The sequence below is a fragment of the Salmo salar genome, chromosome ssa06 (genome assembly GCF_905237065.1).
Source record: "Salmo salar chromosome ssa06, Ssal_v3.1, whole genome shotgun sequence".
Classification (NCBI taxonomy): Eukaryota; Metazoa; Chordata; class Actinopteri; order Salmoniformes; family Salmonidae; genus Salmo; species Salmo salar.
The window spans coordinates 93882121-93899216 of NC_059447.1; the positions used below are offsets into that span (position 1 = coordinate 93882121).

Here is a 17096-nt window from a genome sequence, read left to right on the forward strand (position 1 = left end):
TTCAAGCCACACCTCGTCACAACCCACCAAAACGTACCTCAAAGTCTGTTCAAAGAACATACAAGAACGTTTTGGAGAAATGTGTCATTCCGCGATGTAGTAAAAGTTCATGCGAACTGAATGCACCGCTGCTATTGACATACATGTTGAATTAGAACGTGACAACAGTAATTACTGAGGCAGTCCACACAGCACAGGTGAGCGCAAGTAGGCCGAGACAGAGGTTTGGTCTGTGCAGCCTTGTCCCACCCCTTTATGTTAATGTATTAATATATGCAAACACACCCCCATGTGTTTATGCAAATGAGGTAATACCATTTTCTTTATTCGAACACAAAAAAAGTTGTTAAAAAAATACCTGATACCATTAGAACATGTATATATGAGTGCATTCTAAGAAAATAAAAAAGTGAAATTTAACAATAAATTTAATATCTGAATTTCCACCAAAATCCCTGAACATTATTTGTCCGTGCCAGTAAAACGTTTTATCTGCGCTATAATTCAGTTGATATCTGATGGATTATAAAAATTCCAAAAAAGTTTGGAGTATCTTAATTTATTGTCCAATTGTTGCATTTTATTAGAATAGTAAACATTTCGATGACTGTTGCTGCTTTACAAATCATTGCAGATGACTGGGAGGAGACGAGGACAGAAGGAAACCCCTACATCTATGACGTCACTCGGCCGGGCCCTTGATGATGATGTCACAGGTGAACCATGATGTCGTCGAGTGGCTTGCGTGTGAGGTCGGGCACGGTGGCGTCGGGGGCGGGGTAACCAACAGGAAGTAGCATCAGCAGCTTCTCATTGGCTGGCCGACCGAGGAGAAGCCTGAGCTGTGGGCCGCAGTTGAGGGGCGTCGTCGTCACCGTCACCAGACCTGCATTCTGACAGGGGATTGGACAGACTGCATGTCAGTCAAACACAGAGAGACAAGTGTTTGGTCAGAATATCAAACACATACAGAATCCAGATGTTTATAAAGGGGTTTTGAAATGGTTGACTAGAGCTGACATCATTCCCCGTTCTATCTGACAGACAATTTCTGTTCTACACAATATATTTCTACGTCAACGTTCTGTAATGTAATATCCTTCTGTCTTTGTTTGACATTTTACTTCAAATCAAATATTTAGATGTTATTGAGGGTGTAACTAAATGCTTGTGTTCTTAGCTCCAACGGTGCAGTAGTATCTAACAATTCACAACATTACACACAAATCTAAAATAATGGAATTAAGAAATATATAAATATTTGGACGAATAATGTCGGAGTGGCATTGACTGTCGTAGGCCATAATATATACAATTAAAAAAAATATATAAAAAATATATATATATACAGTGGGGGAAAAAAGTATTTGATCCCCTGCTGATTTTGTGCGTTTGCCCACTGACAAAGAAATGATCAGTCTATAATTTTAATGGTAGGTTTATTTGAACAGTGAGAGACAGAATAACAACAAAAAAATCCAGAAAAACACATGTCAAAAATGTTATAAAATGATTTGCATTTTAATGAGGGAAATAAGGGAAATAAGTATTTGACCCCTCTCAATCAGAAAGATTTCTGGCTCCCAGGTGTCTTTTATACAGGTAACGAGCTGAGATTAGGAGCACACTCTTAAAGGGAGTGCTCCTAATCTCAGTTTGTTACCTGTATAAAAGACACCTGTCCACAGAAGCAATCAATCAATCAGATTCCTAACTCTCCACCATGGCCAAGACCAAAGAGCTCTCCAAGGATGTCAGGGACAAGATTATAGACCTACACAAGGCTGGAATGGGCTACAAGACCATCGCCAAGCAGCTTGGTGAGAAGGTGACAACATTTGGTGTGATTTTTCGCAAATGGAAGAAACACAAAAGAACTGTCAATATCCCTCGGCCTGGGGCTCCATGCAAGATCTCACCTCGTGGAGTTGCAATGATCATGAGAACGGTGAGGAATCAGCCCAGAACTACACGGGAGGATCTTGTCAATGATCTCAAGGCAGCTGGGACCATAGTCACCAAGAAAACAATTGGTAACACACTACGCCGTGAAGGACTGAAATCCTGCAGCGCCCGCAAGGTCCCCCTGCTCAAGAAAGCACATATACATGCCCGTCTGAAGTTTACCAATGAACATCTGAATGATTCAGAGGACAACTGGTGAAAGTGGTGTGGTCAGATGAGACCAAAATGGAGCTCTTTGGCATCAACATCTATACATACAGTGCCTTTAGAAAGTATTCAGACCCCTTCATTTTTCCACATTTTGTTACATTTTTCCACAGCCTTCCTCAGTATTCTAGAACGGCCTTTTCCCCTTCATTTGAAACTAAAATCTCTAAAATATTAGACATTTTGAAAACAAGCCATCGACATCGACACACAAATAGCCCAAAATCACAAAGTGACAACAGGTACATTTCCATTTCCTAATTTATATATATATTTTTAAATATGTATTAAATAAACATTTAAATAAGTATTCAGACCTTTTGCTATGAGATTCGAAATGGAGCTCAGGTGCATCCTGTCTCCATTGATCATCCTTGAGATGTTTCTACAACTTGATTGGAGTCCACCTGTGGTAAATTCAATTGATTGGACATGATTTGGAAAGGCACACACCTGTCTATATAAGGTCCCACAGTTGACAGTGCATGTCAGAGCAAAAGCCAAGCCATGAGGTCGAAGGAATTGTCTGTAGAGCTCCGAGACAGGATTGTGTCGAGGCACAGATCTGGGGAAGGGTACCAAAACATTTCTGCAGCATTGAAGGTCCCCAAGAACACAGTGGCCTCCATCATTCTTAAATGGAAGAAGTTTGGAACCACCAAGACTCTTCCTAGAGCTGGCCACCCGGCCAAACTGAGCAATCGGGGGAGAAGGGCCTTGGTCAGGGAGGTGACCAAGAACCCGACGGTCACTCTGACAGAGCTCTAGAGTTCCTCTGTGGAGATGGGAGAACCTTCCAGAAAGACAACCGTCTATGCAGCACTCCCCCAATCAGGCCTTTATGGTAGAGTGACCAGACGGAAGCCACTCCTCAGTTAAAGGCACATGACAGCCCGCTTGGAGTTTGCCAAAAGGCACCTAAAGACCATGTGAAACAAGATTCTCTGGTCTGATGAAATCAAGACTGAACTCTTCGGCCTGAATGCCAAGCGTCACGTCTGGAGGAAACCAGGAACAATCTCTATGGTGAAGCATGCTGGTGGCAGCATCATGCTGTGGGGATGTTTTTCAGCGGCAGTGACTGGGAGACTAGACAGGATCAAGGGAAAGACGAACGGAGCAAAGTACAGAGAGATTCTTGATGAAAACCTGCTCCAGAGCGCTTAGAACCTCAGACTGAGGCGAAGGTTCACCTTCCAACAGGACAACGACCCTAAGCACACAGCCAAGACAATACAGGAGCAGCTTCAGGACAAGTCTCTGAATGTCCTTGAGTGGCCCAGCCGGAGCCCGGACTTGAACCCAATTGAACATCGCTGGAGAGACCTGAAAATAGCTGTACAGCGACGCTCCCCATCCAACCTCACAGAGCTTGAGAGGATCTGCAGAGAAGAATGGGAGAAACTCCCCAAATACAGGTGTGCCAAGCTTGTAGCGTCATACCCAAGAAGACTCGAGGCTGTAATAGCTGCCAAAGGTGCTTCAACAAAGTACTGAATAAAGGGTCTGAATATTTATGTAAATGTTATATTTAAAAAATATTTTGTATAAATTAGCAAACATTTAAAAAAAAAACTGTTTTTGCTTAGTCATTATGGGGTATTGTGATGTCATTATGGGGTATTGTGATGTCATTATGGGGTATTGTGATGTCATTATGGGGTATTGCGTGTAGATTCATGAGGGGGGAAAAAAAACAATTGAATCCGTTTCAGAATAAGGCTGTAACGTAACAAAATGTAGAAAAAGTCAAGGGGTCTGAATACTTTCCGAAGTCACTGTATATGTAATGAGATGTATTGACATTATAGACAGCACGTGGATGGAATATATAATATATCTATAGAATACATAGGATAGAATAGTAGATGTACACCAATAGTTGAATAGGATGGACTTGACTAGAATACATTATATACAGTACATATGAAATGAGGTAAACGGTATGTTTACGTTATTAAAGTGACCAGTGGTTCCATGTCGACAGTATGTACATAGGGCAGCAGCCTCTAAAGTGCAGGGTTGAGTAACCGGGTGGTAGCCGGCTATTGACAGTGACTAAGTTCAGGGCAGGGTGCTGGGTGGAGGCCGGGCTAGTGATGGCTATTTAACAGTCTGATGGCCTTGAGATAGAAGCTGTTTTTTTTGTGTCTCTGGTTCCCAGCTTTGATGCACCTGTACTGACCTCGCCTTCTGGATGATAGCGGGGCTCGGGTGGTTGTTGTCCTTGATGATCTTTTTGGCCTTCCTGTGACATCGGGTGGTGTTGGTGTCCTGGAGGGCAGGTAGTTTGCCCCCGGTGATGCGTTGGGCAGACCACACCACCCTCTGGAAAGCCCTAAGGTTGCAGGCGGTGCAGTTGCTGTACCAGGCGGTGATACAGCCCGACAGGATGCTCTCAATGGTGCATCTGTAGAAGTTTTTGAGGGTTTTAGGTGACAAGCCAAATTTCTTCAGCCTCCTGAGGTTGAAGAGGCTCTGTTGTGCGGTCTTCACAACACTGTCTGTGTGGGTGGACCAATTCAGTTTGTCCGTGATGTGTACGCCGAGGAACTTGAAGCTTTTCACCTTCTCCCCTGCAGCCCAGTAGATGTGGATGGCGGGGGTGCTCCCTCTTCTGTCTCCTGAAGTCCACGATCAGTTCCTTCGTTTTGTTGACGTTGAGGGAAAGAGTTATTTTCCTGGCACCACTCCGCCAGGGCCCTCACCTCCTCCCTGTGGGCTGTCTCATCATTGTTGGTAATCAGGCCTACTACTGTTGTGTTGTCTGAAAACTTGGTGATTGAGTTGGAGGCGTGCATAGCCACGCAGTCATGGGTGAACAGGGAGTACAAGAGGGGACTGAGCACACACACTTGTGAGGCCCTCTGTGTTGAGGATCAGCTTAGTGGAGGTGTTGTTTCCTACCTTCACCACCTGGGGGCGGCCCGTCAGGAAGTCCAGGACCCAGTTGCACAGGGCGGGGTTCAGACCCAGGGCCCCAAGCTTAATGATGAGCTTGAAGTGTACCATGGTGTTGAAGGCAATGAACAGCATTCTTACATAGGTATTCCTCCAGATGGGTTAGGGCAGTGTGCAGTGCGATGCCAATTGCATCGTCTGTGGATCTATTGGGGCGGTAAGCAAATTGAAGTGGGTTAAGGGTGACAGGTAAGGTGGAGGTGATATGATCCTTGACTAGTCTCTCAAAGCACTTCATGATGACAGAAGTGAGTGCTACGGGGCGATAGTCATTTAGTTCAGTTACCTTTGCTTTCTTGGGTACAGGAACAATGGTGGACATCTTGAAGCAAGTGGGGACAGCAGACTGGGATAGAGAGAGATTGAATATGTCCATAAACACTCCAGTCAGCTGGTCTGCGCATGCTCTGAGGACGCAGCTAGGGATGCCGTCTAAGCCGACAGCCTTGCGTGGGTTAACACGCTTAAATGTCTTACTCACGTCGAACACAGAGAAGGAGATCCCACAGTCCTTGGTAGAGGGCCGCGTCGGTAGCACTGTGTTATCCTCAAAGCAGGTGAAGAAGGTGTTTAGCTTGTCTGGGAGCAAGACGTCGGTGTCCGCGACGTGGCTGGTTTTCCCTTCGTAATCCGTGATTATCTGGAGACCCTGCCACATACGTCTCGTGTCTGAGCCGTTGAATTGCGACTCCACTTTAGTCTCTGTACTGACGTTCTGCCTGTTTGATTGACTTACGGAGGACATAACTGGACTGTTTGTATTCAACAGTATTCCCAGTGACCTTGCCGTGGTTCGCGCTTTCACGGTTTTTGGTTTGGGTAGGTTTTAATAGTCACAGTGGGAACAACATCCCCTATACACTTCCTGATGAACTCAGTCACTGTGTCTGTGTATACGTCGATGTTATTCTCAGAGGCTACCCTGGGAACATGTCACAGTCCGCGTGATCAAAACAATCTTGAAGCATGGATTCCGATTTGTCAGACCAGCATTGAATAGACCTTAGCACGGGTACTTCCTGTTTGAGTTTCTGCCTATAGGAAGGGAGGAGTAGAAGGGAGGTGTGATCTGATTTGCCGAAGGGAGGGCGGGGGAGGTTTTTGTAGCCATCCCGAAAGGGAGAGTGACAACGGTCGAGAGTTTTTGAAGCACGAGTACAACAGGCAATGTGTTGATAGAACTTCGGTAGTGTTTTCCTCCCAAAAATGTTTTTTGTTAAAGTGTCCAGTTACAATAAACGCGGCCCTCAGGATATGTGGTTTCCTGTTAGCACAAAGTCCAGTGTAGTTCCTTGAAGGCCGTCGTGGTAACGGCTTGAGGGGGAATATACACGGCTGTGACTATAACCGAAGAGAATTCTCTTGGGAGGTAATTTGATTGTGAGGTATTCTAGTTCAGGTGAACAAAAGGACTAACCATGAAACATACACCTCCACCTTTCTTCTTCTCTGGAAAGTTCTTTATTCCTGTCTGCGTGATGTCCTAAAAACCCAGCTGGCTGTATGGACGGGGACAGTATTTCCGGAGAGAGCCATGATTCCGTGAAACAGAGTATGTTACAGTCCCTGATGTCTCTCTGGAAGGAGATCCTCGCCCTGAGCTCGTCTACTGTATTGTCCAGGGAATGAACATTAGCGAGTAATATAGTCGGAAGCGATGGATGGTGTGCGCGCCTCCTGAGTCGGACTAGAAGTCCACTCCGAATACCTCTTCTCCGCCAGCGGCGTCTTGGATCAGCCTCTGGGATGAGTTAAATTGCCCTGGGGGTTACGAACAAAGGATCCAATTCGGGAAAGTCGTATTTCTGGTCGGAATGCTGGTGAGTTGCCACGCTCTGATATCCAAAAGTTCTTTCCGGCTGTATTTTATAACACAAAAAAAAACATTCTAGACTAATAATATAAGAATTAACACACAACAACAAAAACTGCAAAGTTGCTTAGGAGCTAGAGGCAGAGCTGCAGTTTCTGTAGGCGCCATCTTCAGATAGAATAGAGAATCAAATCATCTTCAGACAGAATAGAGAATCATATCAGCTGTATTCATTCATCTTCAGACAGAATAGAGAATCAAATCATCTTCAGATAGAATAGAGAATCATATCAGCTTCAGATAGAATAGAGAATCAAATCATCTTCAGACAGAATAGAGAATCATATCAGCTGTATTCATTCATCTTCAGACAGAATAGAGAATCATATCAGTTGTATTCATTCATCTTCAGACAGAATAGAGAATCATATCAGCTTCAGATAGAATAGAGAATCATATCAGTACGCCCCAGAGGTTCACGTCCCTGAGTACGCCCCCAGAGTTCCACGTCCCTGAGTACGCCCCCAGAGGTCCACGTCCCTGAGTACGCCCCCAGAGGTCCAAGTCCCTGAGTACGCCCCCCAGAGGTCCACGAGGGTTGTGACTTGGTGAATGATCTGAATGAGTGTGTTATGTGGTTGTCTCAACCTAGCTATCTGAAGTTGAATGCACTAGCTGGCTGCTCGTCGCTCTGGATAAGGGCGTCTGCTAAATGACTCAAATGTAAAAAAATGACCGTGTGTGAATGAGCTGACCTGCAGCGCGGCCAATAGCAGGCCACAGGAGATGGACACACTGATCTCATTGTAGTAATGAGTCTTCTTCTGTCCTCCAGCTACGACGCCGTACGTCTGTTTAAATATCAACACCAGGTAGGGGGCCACATCAAGATACTGCTTCACCCAGTTAGTCCTGGGATAGAGGGGGAGAGAGGGGGAGAGAGGGGGAGAGAGGGGGAGGAGAGAGGGGGAGAGGGGAGAGGAGAGAGGGGAGAGAGGGGGAGAGGGGGAGAGAGGGGAGAGAGGGGGAGAGAGGGGAGAGAGGGGGAGAGAGGGGAGAGAGGGGGGAGAGAGGGAGGAGAGGGGGGGATAGAGGGAGGAGAGAGGGGGGAGAGGGGGAGAGAGGGGGGATAGAGGGGAGGAGAGCGGGGATAGAGGGAGGAGAGAGAGGGGTGAGGGGGGGAGAGAGGGGGGATAGAGGGAGGAGAGAGGGGGGAGGGGGAGAGAGAGCAAGGGAGAGAGGGAGGAGAGAGGGAGGGAGGGAAGGGGGAGAGAGGGGGGAGAGAGGGGGGAGAGAGAGGGGGGATAGAGGGAGGGGGGGATAGAGGGAGGAGAGAGGGGAGAGAGGGGGAGAGAGGGAGGGAGGGAGGAAGGGAGGAGAGAGGGAGGGAGGGAGGAAGGGGAGATTGCGAGGGAGAGAGGGAGGTAGAGATGGAGAGAGATGGAAAGAGAGAGGAGAGAGGGTGAGAGGGAGAGAGAGGGAGGAGAGAGCGAGGGAGAGAGGGAGGAGAGAGAGGGGGAGATGGAGAGAGACGGTGAGAGATGGGGGAGAGGGGGTGGGAGGGTGAGAGAGGGAGGAGAGAGAGACAGAAAGAAAGGAGAGAGAGGGTGAGAGGAGGAGAGAGAGGGAAAGAGGGAGAAAAGAGAGGGTGAGGGCGTGAGAGGGAGAAGGATGGAGAGTGAGAGATAAAAAATATTATCTGACTTGCGTACATGTTGTATATCTACATGTTGTATATCTACATGGTGAATATCTACATGGTGTATATCTACATGGTGTATATCTACATGGTGTATATATCTACATGTTGTATATCTACATGGTGTATATATCTACATGGTGTATATCTACATGGTGTATATATCTACATGGTGTATGTCTACATGGTGTATATATCTACATGGTGTATATATCTACATGTTGTATATATCTACATGGTGTGTATATCTACATGGTGTATATCTACATGGTGTATATCTACATGTTGTATGTCTACATGGTGTATATCTACATGGTGTATATCTACATGGTGTATATCTACATGATGCATATCTACATGGTGTATGTCTACATGGTGTATATCTACATGGTGCATATCTACATGGTGTATATCTACACGGTGTATATCTACATGGTGTATATCTACATGTTGTATATCTACATGGTGTATATCTACACGGTGTATATATCTACATGGTGTATATATCTACATGGTGTATATATACATGGTGTGTATCTACACGGTGTATGTCTACATGGTGTATATCTACATGGTGCATGTCTACATGGTGTATATCTACATGGTGTATATCTACACAGTGTATATCTACATGGTGTATATCTACACGGTGTATATATCTACATGGTGTATATATCTACATGGTGTATATATCTACATGGTGTATATCTACACGGTGTATATATCTACATGGTGTATATATCTACATGGTGTATATCTACATGGTGTATATATCTACATGGTGTATATATCTACATGGTGTATATCTACATGGTGTATATCTACAACCTACATGGTGTATATCTACACGGTGTATATCTACATGGTGTATATCTACATGGTGTATATCTACAACCTACATGGTGTATATCTACATGGTGTATATCTACATGGTGTATATCTACACGGTGTATATCTTCACGGTGTATATATCTACATGGTGTATATCTACACGGTGTGTACACTGTGCGTTTTATCTGACCTGAGCCTCTGCAGGTCACTGACCCACTTGTCCCCCATCCTGTGTCGGTAATTGACTTCCTCCTCTTCCTCCACCACCAGCCTGATCTGATGTTTCACCTCTGGGTCGGACACCACCACAAACGTCCAGGGCTCCGTGTGGGCTCCACTGGGGGCTGTGCCTGGACAACACAGACAACACATTCAGGCGGTGTGTCTGTCTGTGTGTGTGTGTGTCTGTGTGTCTGTGTGTGTGTGTGTGTGTGTGTGTGTGTGTGTGTGTGTGTGTGTGTGTGTGTGTGTGTGTGTGTGTGTGTGTGTGCGTGCGTGCGTGCGTGCGTGCGTGCGTGCGTGTGTGTGTGTGTGTGTGTGTGTATGTGTATGTGTGTGTGTGTGTGTGTGTGTGTGTGTGTGTGTTACCTGCAGTGCGGATGACATTATCGATGACCTGTCGTGGAACGGGCTCGGGGCTGAGGAAGCGGACAGACCTCCTCTGGTTCATCAGGCTATAGAAGTCCTGTGACCTCTGAACCATGACCTCTACGGGGTACCGAGAGGCGGGGTATGGCACGTGGGCCAGCTCCTCCTCCCCACCACTCTCCACCCAATCACCATCCTCTAAAACCAGACAGACAGGGGGGGATGACCAATCGTCTGAATTATGAATCTACAGAAAACAAAGCGTTTTTTTTTTATTGTAGGTGGTTTGAACACGGTTTAAAGGCGCAATCTGCAATTTTAACTTATAGTTAGATGTGCAAATCCTGCTCTTACTTACTGGTTAGTGTAACCATTTGTATTGCTACTTGACCGAATGTGTTCATTCATACCTTGAGTTGCGCTGATCTGTTCTGTGGTTAATGATCTGTTCTGTACTTAATGATCTGTTCTGTGGTTAATGATCTGTTCTGTGGTTAATGATCTGTTCTGATCTGTTCTGTGGTTAATGATCTGTTCTGATCTGTTCTGGGGTTAATGATCTGTTCTGATCTGTTCTGGGGTTAATGATCTGTTCTGATCTGTTCTGTGGTTAATGATCTGTTCTGATCTGTTCTGGGGTTAATGATCTGTTCTGATCTGTTCTGTGGTTAATGATCTGTTCTGATCTGTTCTGTGGTTAATGATCTGTTCTGATCTGTTCTGGGGTTAATGATCTGTTCTGATCTGTTCTGTGGTTAATGATCTGTTCTGATCTGTTCTGTGGTTAATGATCTGTTCTGATCTGTTCTGTGGTTAATGATCTGATCTGTTCTGTGGTTAATGATCTGTTCTGTGGTTAATGATCTGTTCTGTGGTTAATGATCTGTTCTGTGGTTAATGATCTGTTCTGTGGTTAATGATCTGTTCTGATCTGTTCTGTGGTTAATGATCTGTTCTGTGGTTAATGATCTGTTCTGTGGTTAATGATCTGTTCTGTGGTTAATGATCTGTTCTGATCTGTTCTGTGGTTAATGATCTGTTCTGTGGTTAATGATCTGTTCTGTAGTTAATGATCTGTTCTGTGGTTAATGATCTGTTCTGATCTGTTCTGTGGTTAATGATCTGTTCTGTGGTTAATGATCTGTTCTGTGGTTAATGATCTGATCTGTTCTGTGGTTAATGATCTGATCTGTTCTGGGGTTAATGATCTGTTCTGTGGTTAATGATCTGTTCTGTGGTTAATGATCTGTTCTGATCTGTTCTGTGGTTAATGATCTGTTCTGTGGTTAATGATCTGTTCTGTGGTTAATGATCTGTTCTGATCTGTTCTGTGGTTAATGATCTGTTCTGTGGTTAATGATCTGTTCTGTGGTTAATGATCTGATCTGATCTGTTCTGTGGTTAATGATCTGTTCTGTGGTTAATGATCTGTTCTGTTGTTAATGATCTGTTCTGTGGTTAATGATCTGTTCTGTTGTTAATGATCTGTTCTGTGGTTAATGATCTGTTCTGTGGTTAATGATCTGTTCTGATCTGTTCTGTGGTTAATGATCTGTTCTGTGGTTAATGATCTGTTCTGTGGTTAATGATCTGTTCTGTGGTTAATGATCTGTTCTGTATCTGTTCTGTGGTTAATGATCTGTTCTGTGGTTAATGATCTGTTCTGTGGTTAATGATCTGATCTGATCTGTTCTGTGGTTAATGATCTGTTCTGTGGTTAATGATCTGTTCTGTAGTTAATGATCTGTTCTGATCTGTTCTGTTGTTAATGATCTGTTCTGTTGTTAATGATCTGTTCTGTGGTTAATGATCTGTTCTGATCTGTTCTGTGGTTAATGATCTGTTCTGTGGTTAATGATCTGTTCTGTTGTTAATGATCTGTTCTGTGGTTAATGATCTGTTCTGATCTGTTCTGTGGTTAATGATCTGTTCTGATCTGTTCCCCCTGTGCACACAGGAATTAGGAAGGAAAATAAGGTTCTCTCTCTCTCTCTCTCTCTCTCTCTCTCTCTCTCTCTCTCTCTCTCTCTCTCTCTCTCTCTCTCTCTCTCTCTCTCTCTCCCTATCTCTCTCTCTCTCTCTCTCTCTCTCTCTCTCTCTCTCTCTCTCTCTCTCTCTCTCTCTCTCATTTCTTTCTCTTGTCTTGGTAGTCATGTTCTCGCTTTGGGTTAAAAGGTTGAGTAACATATTGACTGTAGACTGAGTCAGACTGAGGCGTGAGAGGAGAGTGGAGATTGACACACAAACATTGTTCTGTGTAATTGCGGGCTTTTCTTTGGGTGCTGAAATCAGTCACTTCTGATAAGAACTTCTGAGCTCCAGTCCACCCAGTCTAGTTGCTGCTTATCTCCGTCATAAATTGTTGAGTTTAGTCAGCTTGGCCTAGTGTAAAGGGCTATGGGCCTAGAGTAAAGGGCTATGGGCCTAGAGTAAAGGGCTATGGGCCTAGATTAAAGGGCTATGGGCCTAGTGTAAAGGGCTATGGGCCTAGATTAAAGGGCTATGGGCCTAGATTAAAGGGCTATGGGCCTAGTTTAAAGGGCTATGGGCCTAGTTTAAAGGGTTATGGGCCTAGAGTAAAGGGCTATGGGCCTAGATTAAAGGGCTATGGGCCTAGAGTAAAGGGCTATGGGCCTAGATTAAAGGGCTATGGGCCTAGATTAAAGGGCTATGGGCCTAGAGTAAAGGGCTATGGGCCTAGAGTAAAGGCCTATGGGCCTAGATTAAAGGGCTATGGGCCTAGTGTAAAGGGCTATGGGCCTAGATTAAAGGGCTATGGGCCTAGATTAAAGGGCTATGGGCCTAGAGTAAAGGGCTATGGGCCTAGATTAAAGGGCTATGGGCCTAGATTAAAGGGCTATGGGCCTAGAGTAAAGGGCTATGGGCCTAGAGTAAAGGGCTATGGGCCTAGATTAAAGGGCTATAGGCCTAGATTAAAGGGCTATGGGCCTAGAGTAAAGGGCTATGGGCCTAGAGTAAAGGGCTATGGGCCTAGTGTAAAGGGCTATGGGCCTAGAGTAAAGGGCTATGGGCCTAGTGTCAGGGCTATGGGCCTAGATTAAAGGGCTATGGGCCTAGATTAAAGGGCTATGGGCCTAGAGTAAAGGGCTATGGGCCTAGAGTAAAGGGCTATGGGCCTAGATTAAAGGGCTATGGGCCTAGAGTAAAGGGCTATGGGCCTAGAGTAAAGGGCTATGGGCCTAGAGTAAAGGGCTATGGGCCTAGTGTAAAGGGCTATGGGCCTAGATTAAAGGGCTATGGGCCTAGATTAAAGGGCTATGGGCCTAGATTAAAGGGCTATGGGCCTAGATTAAAGGGCTATGCGCCTAGAGTAAAGGGCTATGGGCCTAGAGTAAAGGGCTATGGGCCTAGAGTAAAGGGCTATAGGCCTAGAGTAAAGGGCTATGGGCCTAGAGTAAAGGGCTATAGGCCTAGATTAAAGGGCTATGGGCCTAGTGTAAAGGGCTATGGGCCTAGATTAAAGGGCTATGGGCCTAGATTAAAGGGCTATGGGCCTAGAGTAAAGGGCTATGGGCCTAGATTAAAGGGCTATGGGCCTAGTGTAAAGGGCTATGGGCCTAGATTAAAGGGCTATAGGCCTAGATTAAAGGGCTATGGGCCTAGAGTAAAGGGCTATGGGCCTAGAGTAAAGGGCTATGGGCCTAGTGTAAAGGGCTATGGGCCTAGTGTAAAGGGCTATGGGCCTAGTGTAAAGGGCTATGGGCCTAGTGTAAAGGGCTATGGGCCTAGATTAAAGGGCTATGGGCCTAGTGTAAAGGGCTATGGGCCTAGAGTAAAGGGCTATGGGCCTAGATTAAAGGGCTATGGGCCTAGAGTAAAGGGCTATGGGCCTAGAGTAAAGGGCTATGGGCCTAGTGTAAAGGGCTATGGGCCTAGATTAAAGGGCTATGGGCCTAGTGTAAAGGGCTATGGGCCTAGAGTAAAGGGCTATGGGCCTAGATTAAAGGGCTATGGGCCTAGAGTAAAGGGCTATGGGCCTAGAGTAAAGGGCTATGGGCCTAGTGTAAAGGGCTATGGGCCTAGATTAAAGGGCTATGGGCCTAGTGTAAAGGGCTATGGGCCTAGAGTAAAGGGCTATGGGCCTAGATTAAAGGGCTATGGGCCTAGAGTAAAGGGCTATGGGCCTAGAGTAAAGGGCTATGGGCCTAGATTAAAGGGCTATGGGCCTAGAGTAAAGGGCTATGGGCCTAGTGTAAAGGGCTATGGGCCTAGATTAAAGGGCTATAGGCCTAGATTAAAGGGCTATGGGCCTAGAGTAAAGGGCTATGGGCCTAGAGTAAAGGGCTATGGGCCTAGAGTAAAGGGCTATGGGCCTAGATTAAAGGGCTATGGGCCTAGATTAAAGGGCTATGGGCCTAGATTAAAGGGCTATGGGCCTAGATTAAAGTGCTATGGGCCTAGAGTAAAGAGCTATGGGCCTAGATTAAAGGGCTATGGGCCTAGTGTAAAGGGTTATGGGCCTAGTGTAAAGGGTTATGGGCCTAGATTAAAGGGCTATGGGCCTAGAGTAAAGGGCTATGGGCCTAGTGTAAAGGGCTATGGGCCTAGAGTAAAGGGCTATGGGCCTGGTGTAAAGGGCTATGGGCCTAGAGTAAAGGGCTATGGGCCTAGTTTAAAGGGCTATAACTATCTATAAATCAGATGACATGATGAACTGTGCGACATTAGCCTCCAGATAGCAGGCAGGTAGCAGCAGGTCTCTCTGTTTTACCCAGAGGACCTAGAAGGAGTGCTCTGACGCAGAGAAACCGGTCGACTGCACCGATGACTTTAACAGCATGTTTTTCATAGGCTACACTACACACAACTTTTACCACAGTGGTATTCAAAGTCGGGGTCGTGGACTCGCTGGGGGACTGCAGTGAGGTCCGGCCCACAAAAAAAAAAAAACGTTTTATTTGTTTTTTTTTCAATAAATAATGAAGAGTACAGATTATTGTATGGGACAATATACAAACATTTTTTGAGAAAGATCTTTTTTTTTTTTAAATGCTGTTTTATTGAGTAAATGTATTTATTGGTTTATTTTGATTTTGATAAGAGATTAAAAAGGTCATGAATTGAAGGTTATTGTATTGATGTAAAAATCTAAATGTACTGATTTTATAAAATTGTATTTGGGGTGGGGGGTCCCCAGAAATTATGACCCCCAAAAAAATGGGGTCCTCTCTGAAAAAGTTTGAACATCACTGCTTTCCAATAATGCCCTTTCTCAATCTGTTATTTCCGTCCAATAATTTGGATGGAAAAAAAAATGCATACAAGCACGTCTTGTTTATAGCGATATTCACCCACCAATTGCGAAATATCATCTTGCCTCAATCCGTAAATTATTTATTCGGTACAGGTTCGATTTTTTTTTTTGCGTATTTTCGCACGCTGTTGACCAATAGAAATGGTCATATTTCCTTTCAAATCCACGAAGGGAAGTGAACAAGTGCAACCTTCGGGTAAGATAGGAAAGGTTATTGAGCTAACTACCTTCGTCTTTGTGTCTGATCTCTGTGTCGTCCTGAAGATCCTCGTCTACCCACGGTCGGGACTCGGCCGTGGGCTTCCACTCGGGTTTCACTGCCTCGTTCTCCTTCTTCTGAGAGCTTTTGAACAGAAAAACTAAGACCACACATAAAGCAGCCACGAACAGCGGCGTGAGAGAGGAGAGAAGAGCCATGCTGACCGACGGCAATACTCATGAACACGACAGATAGAAACAGACAGTCTGCCAGCCAGGCGGGCATTCCGCTGCACTTTCGTCCCAAACTGCACCCTATTCCCTATCCAGTGCACTATTTTGAGCTGGACCCATAGGGCTCTGTTAGAAAGTAGTGCACTACGTAGGGAACAGTATGCCATTTTTTTGGACACAAAACCCTGGTTGCGAAACAGTCCGGAGTCAGGTGGGAGTTGAGTTGACTGGGTTAATCATCAAACCACGACACACTGAACTACCACTGCGTGACTGAAACAGGCTTTATTTCTAGATTATACATTAGGACTATAACATCTATAGGCTACTTTAAAAAAGTTAGGAGCACCAATCAGTAATTCAGAAAATAGACGGATTAGTTTAGTAGGATGGAGGCTGTATGGATCTGTAACTACTACAGTGTAGTTTATTCTGTAAATATTTCTTAACTCTATTTGTTGAACTGCCTTGTTGGTTAAGGGCTTGTAAGTAAGCATTTCAAATCAAATCAAATGTTATTGGTCACATACACATGGTAGCAGATGTTAATGCGAGTGTAGCGAAATGCTTGTACTTCTAGTTCCGACCGTGCAGTAATATCTAACAAGTAATCTAACAATTCCCCAACAACTACCTAATACACAGAAATATAAAGGGGTGAATGAAAATATGTACATGTATATGGATGAGCGATGGCCGAACGGCATAGGCAAGGTGCAGTAGATGGTATAAAATACAGTATATACATGTGATATGAGTAATGTAAGATATGTAAACATTATTAAAGGGGCATTGTGTAAAGTGACTAGTGATCCATTTATTAAAGTGGCCAGTGATTTGAGTCTGTATGTTGGCAGCAGCCTCTCTGTGTTTAGTGATGGCTGTTTAACAGTCTGATGGCCTTGAGATAGAAGCTGTTTTTTCAGTCTCTCTGTCCCAGCTTTGATGCACCTGTACTGACCTCGCCTTCTGGATGGTAGCGGGGTGAACAGGCAGTGGCTCGGGTGGTTGTTGTCCTTGATGATCTTTTTGGCCTTCCTGTGACATCGGGTGGTGTAGGTGTCCTGGAGGGCGGGTAGTTTGCCCCCGGTGATGCGTTGTGCAGACCTCACTACCCTCTGGAGAGCCTTACGGTTGTGGGCGGAGCAGTTGCCGTACCAGGCGGTGATACAGCCCGACAGGATGCTCTTGATTGTGCATCTGTAAAAGTTTGTGAGGGTTTTGGGTGACAAGCCAAATTTATTCAGCCCCCTGAGGTTAAAGAGGCACTGCTGCGCCTTCTTCACCACGCTGTCTGTGTGGGTGGACCATTTCAGTTTGTCAGT

At 45.2% G+C, this 17096-nt stretch overlaps 1 protein-coding gene across 1 annotated transcript; it reads right to left on the reverse strand.

Annotated features, from left to right (window-relative positions):
- Positions 1-292: 292 nt before the first annotated feature.
- iyd (iodotyrosine deiodinase) lies at positions 293-15871 on the reverse strand. The gene is made up of 5 exons (XM_014206277.2): positions 15567-15871; positions 10065-10262; positions 9667-9826; positions 7702-7858; positions 293-893 (listed from the first exon to the last, which is right to left on the reverse strand). The coding sequence occupies exons 1-5, from the start codon at positions 15754-15756 to the stop codon at positions 711-713; spliced, it is 888 nt and encodes a 295-aa protein (XP_014061752.1). The 5' UTR covers positions 15757-15871; the 3' UTR covers positions 293-710.
- Between the last annotated feature and the right edge of the window lie 1225 nt (positions 15872-17096).

Coding starts and splice junctions, on each gene's coding strand:
- iyd (XM_014206277.2), bottom strand. CDS start 15,756: ATGGCTCTTCTCTCCTCTCTCACGCCGCTGTTCGTGGCTGCTTTATGT. Junction 7,859..9,666: donor AGTGACCTGCAGAGGCTCAG/GTCAGATAAAAC, acceptor CCTCTATCCCAG/GACTAACTGGGTGAAGCAGT. Junction 894..7,701: donor TGCTATTGGCCGCGCTGCAG/GTCAGCTCATTC, acceptor ATCCCCTGTCAG/AATGCAGGTCTGGTGACGGT.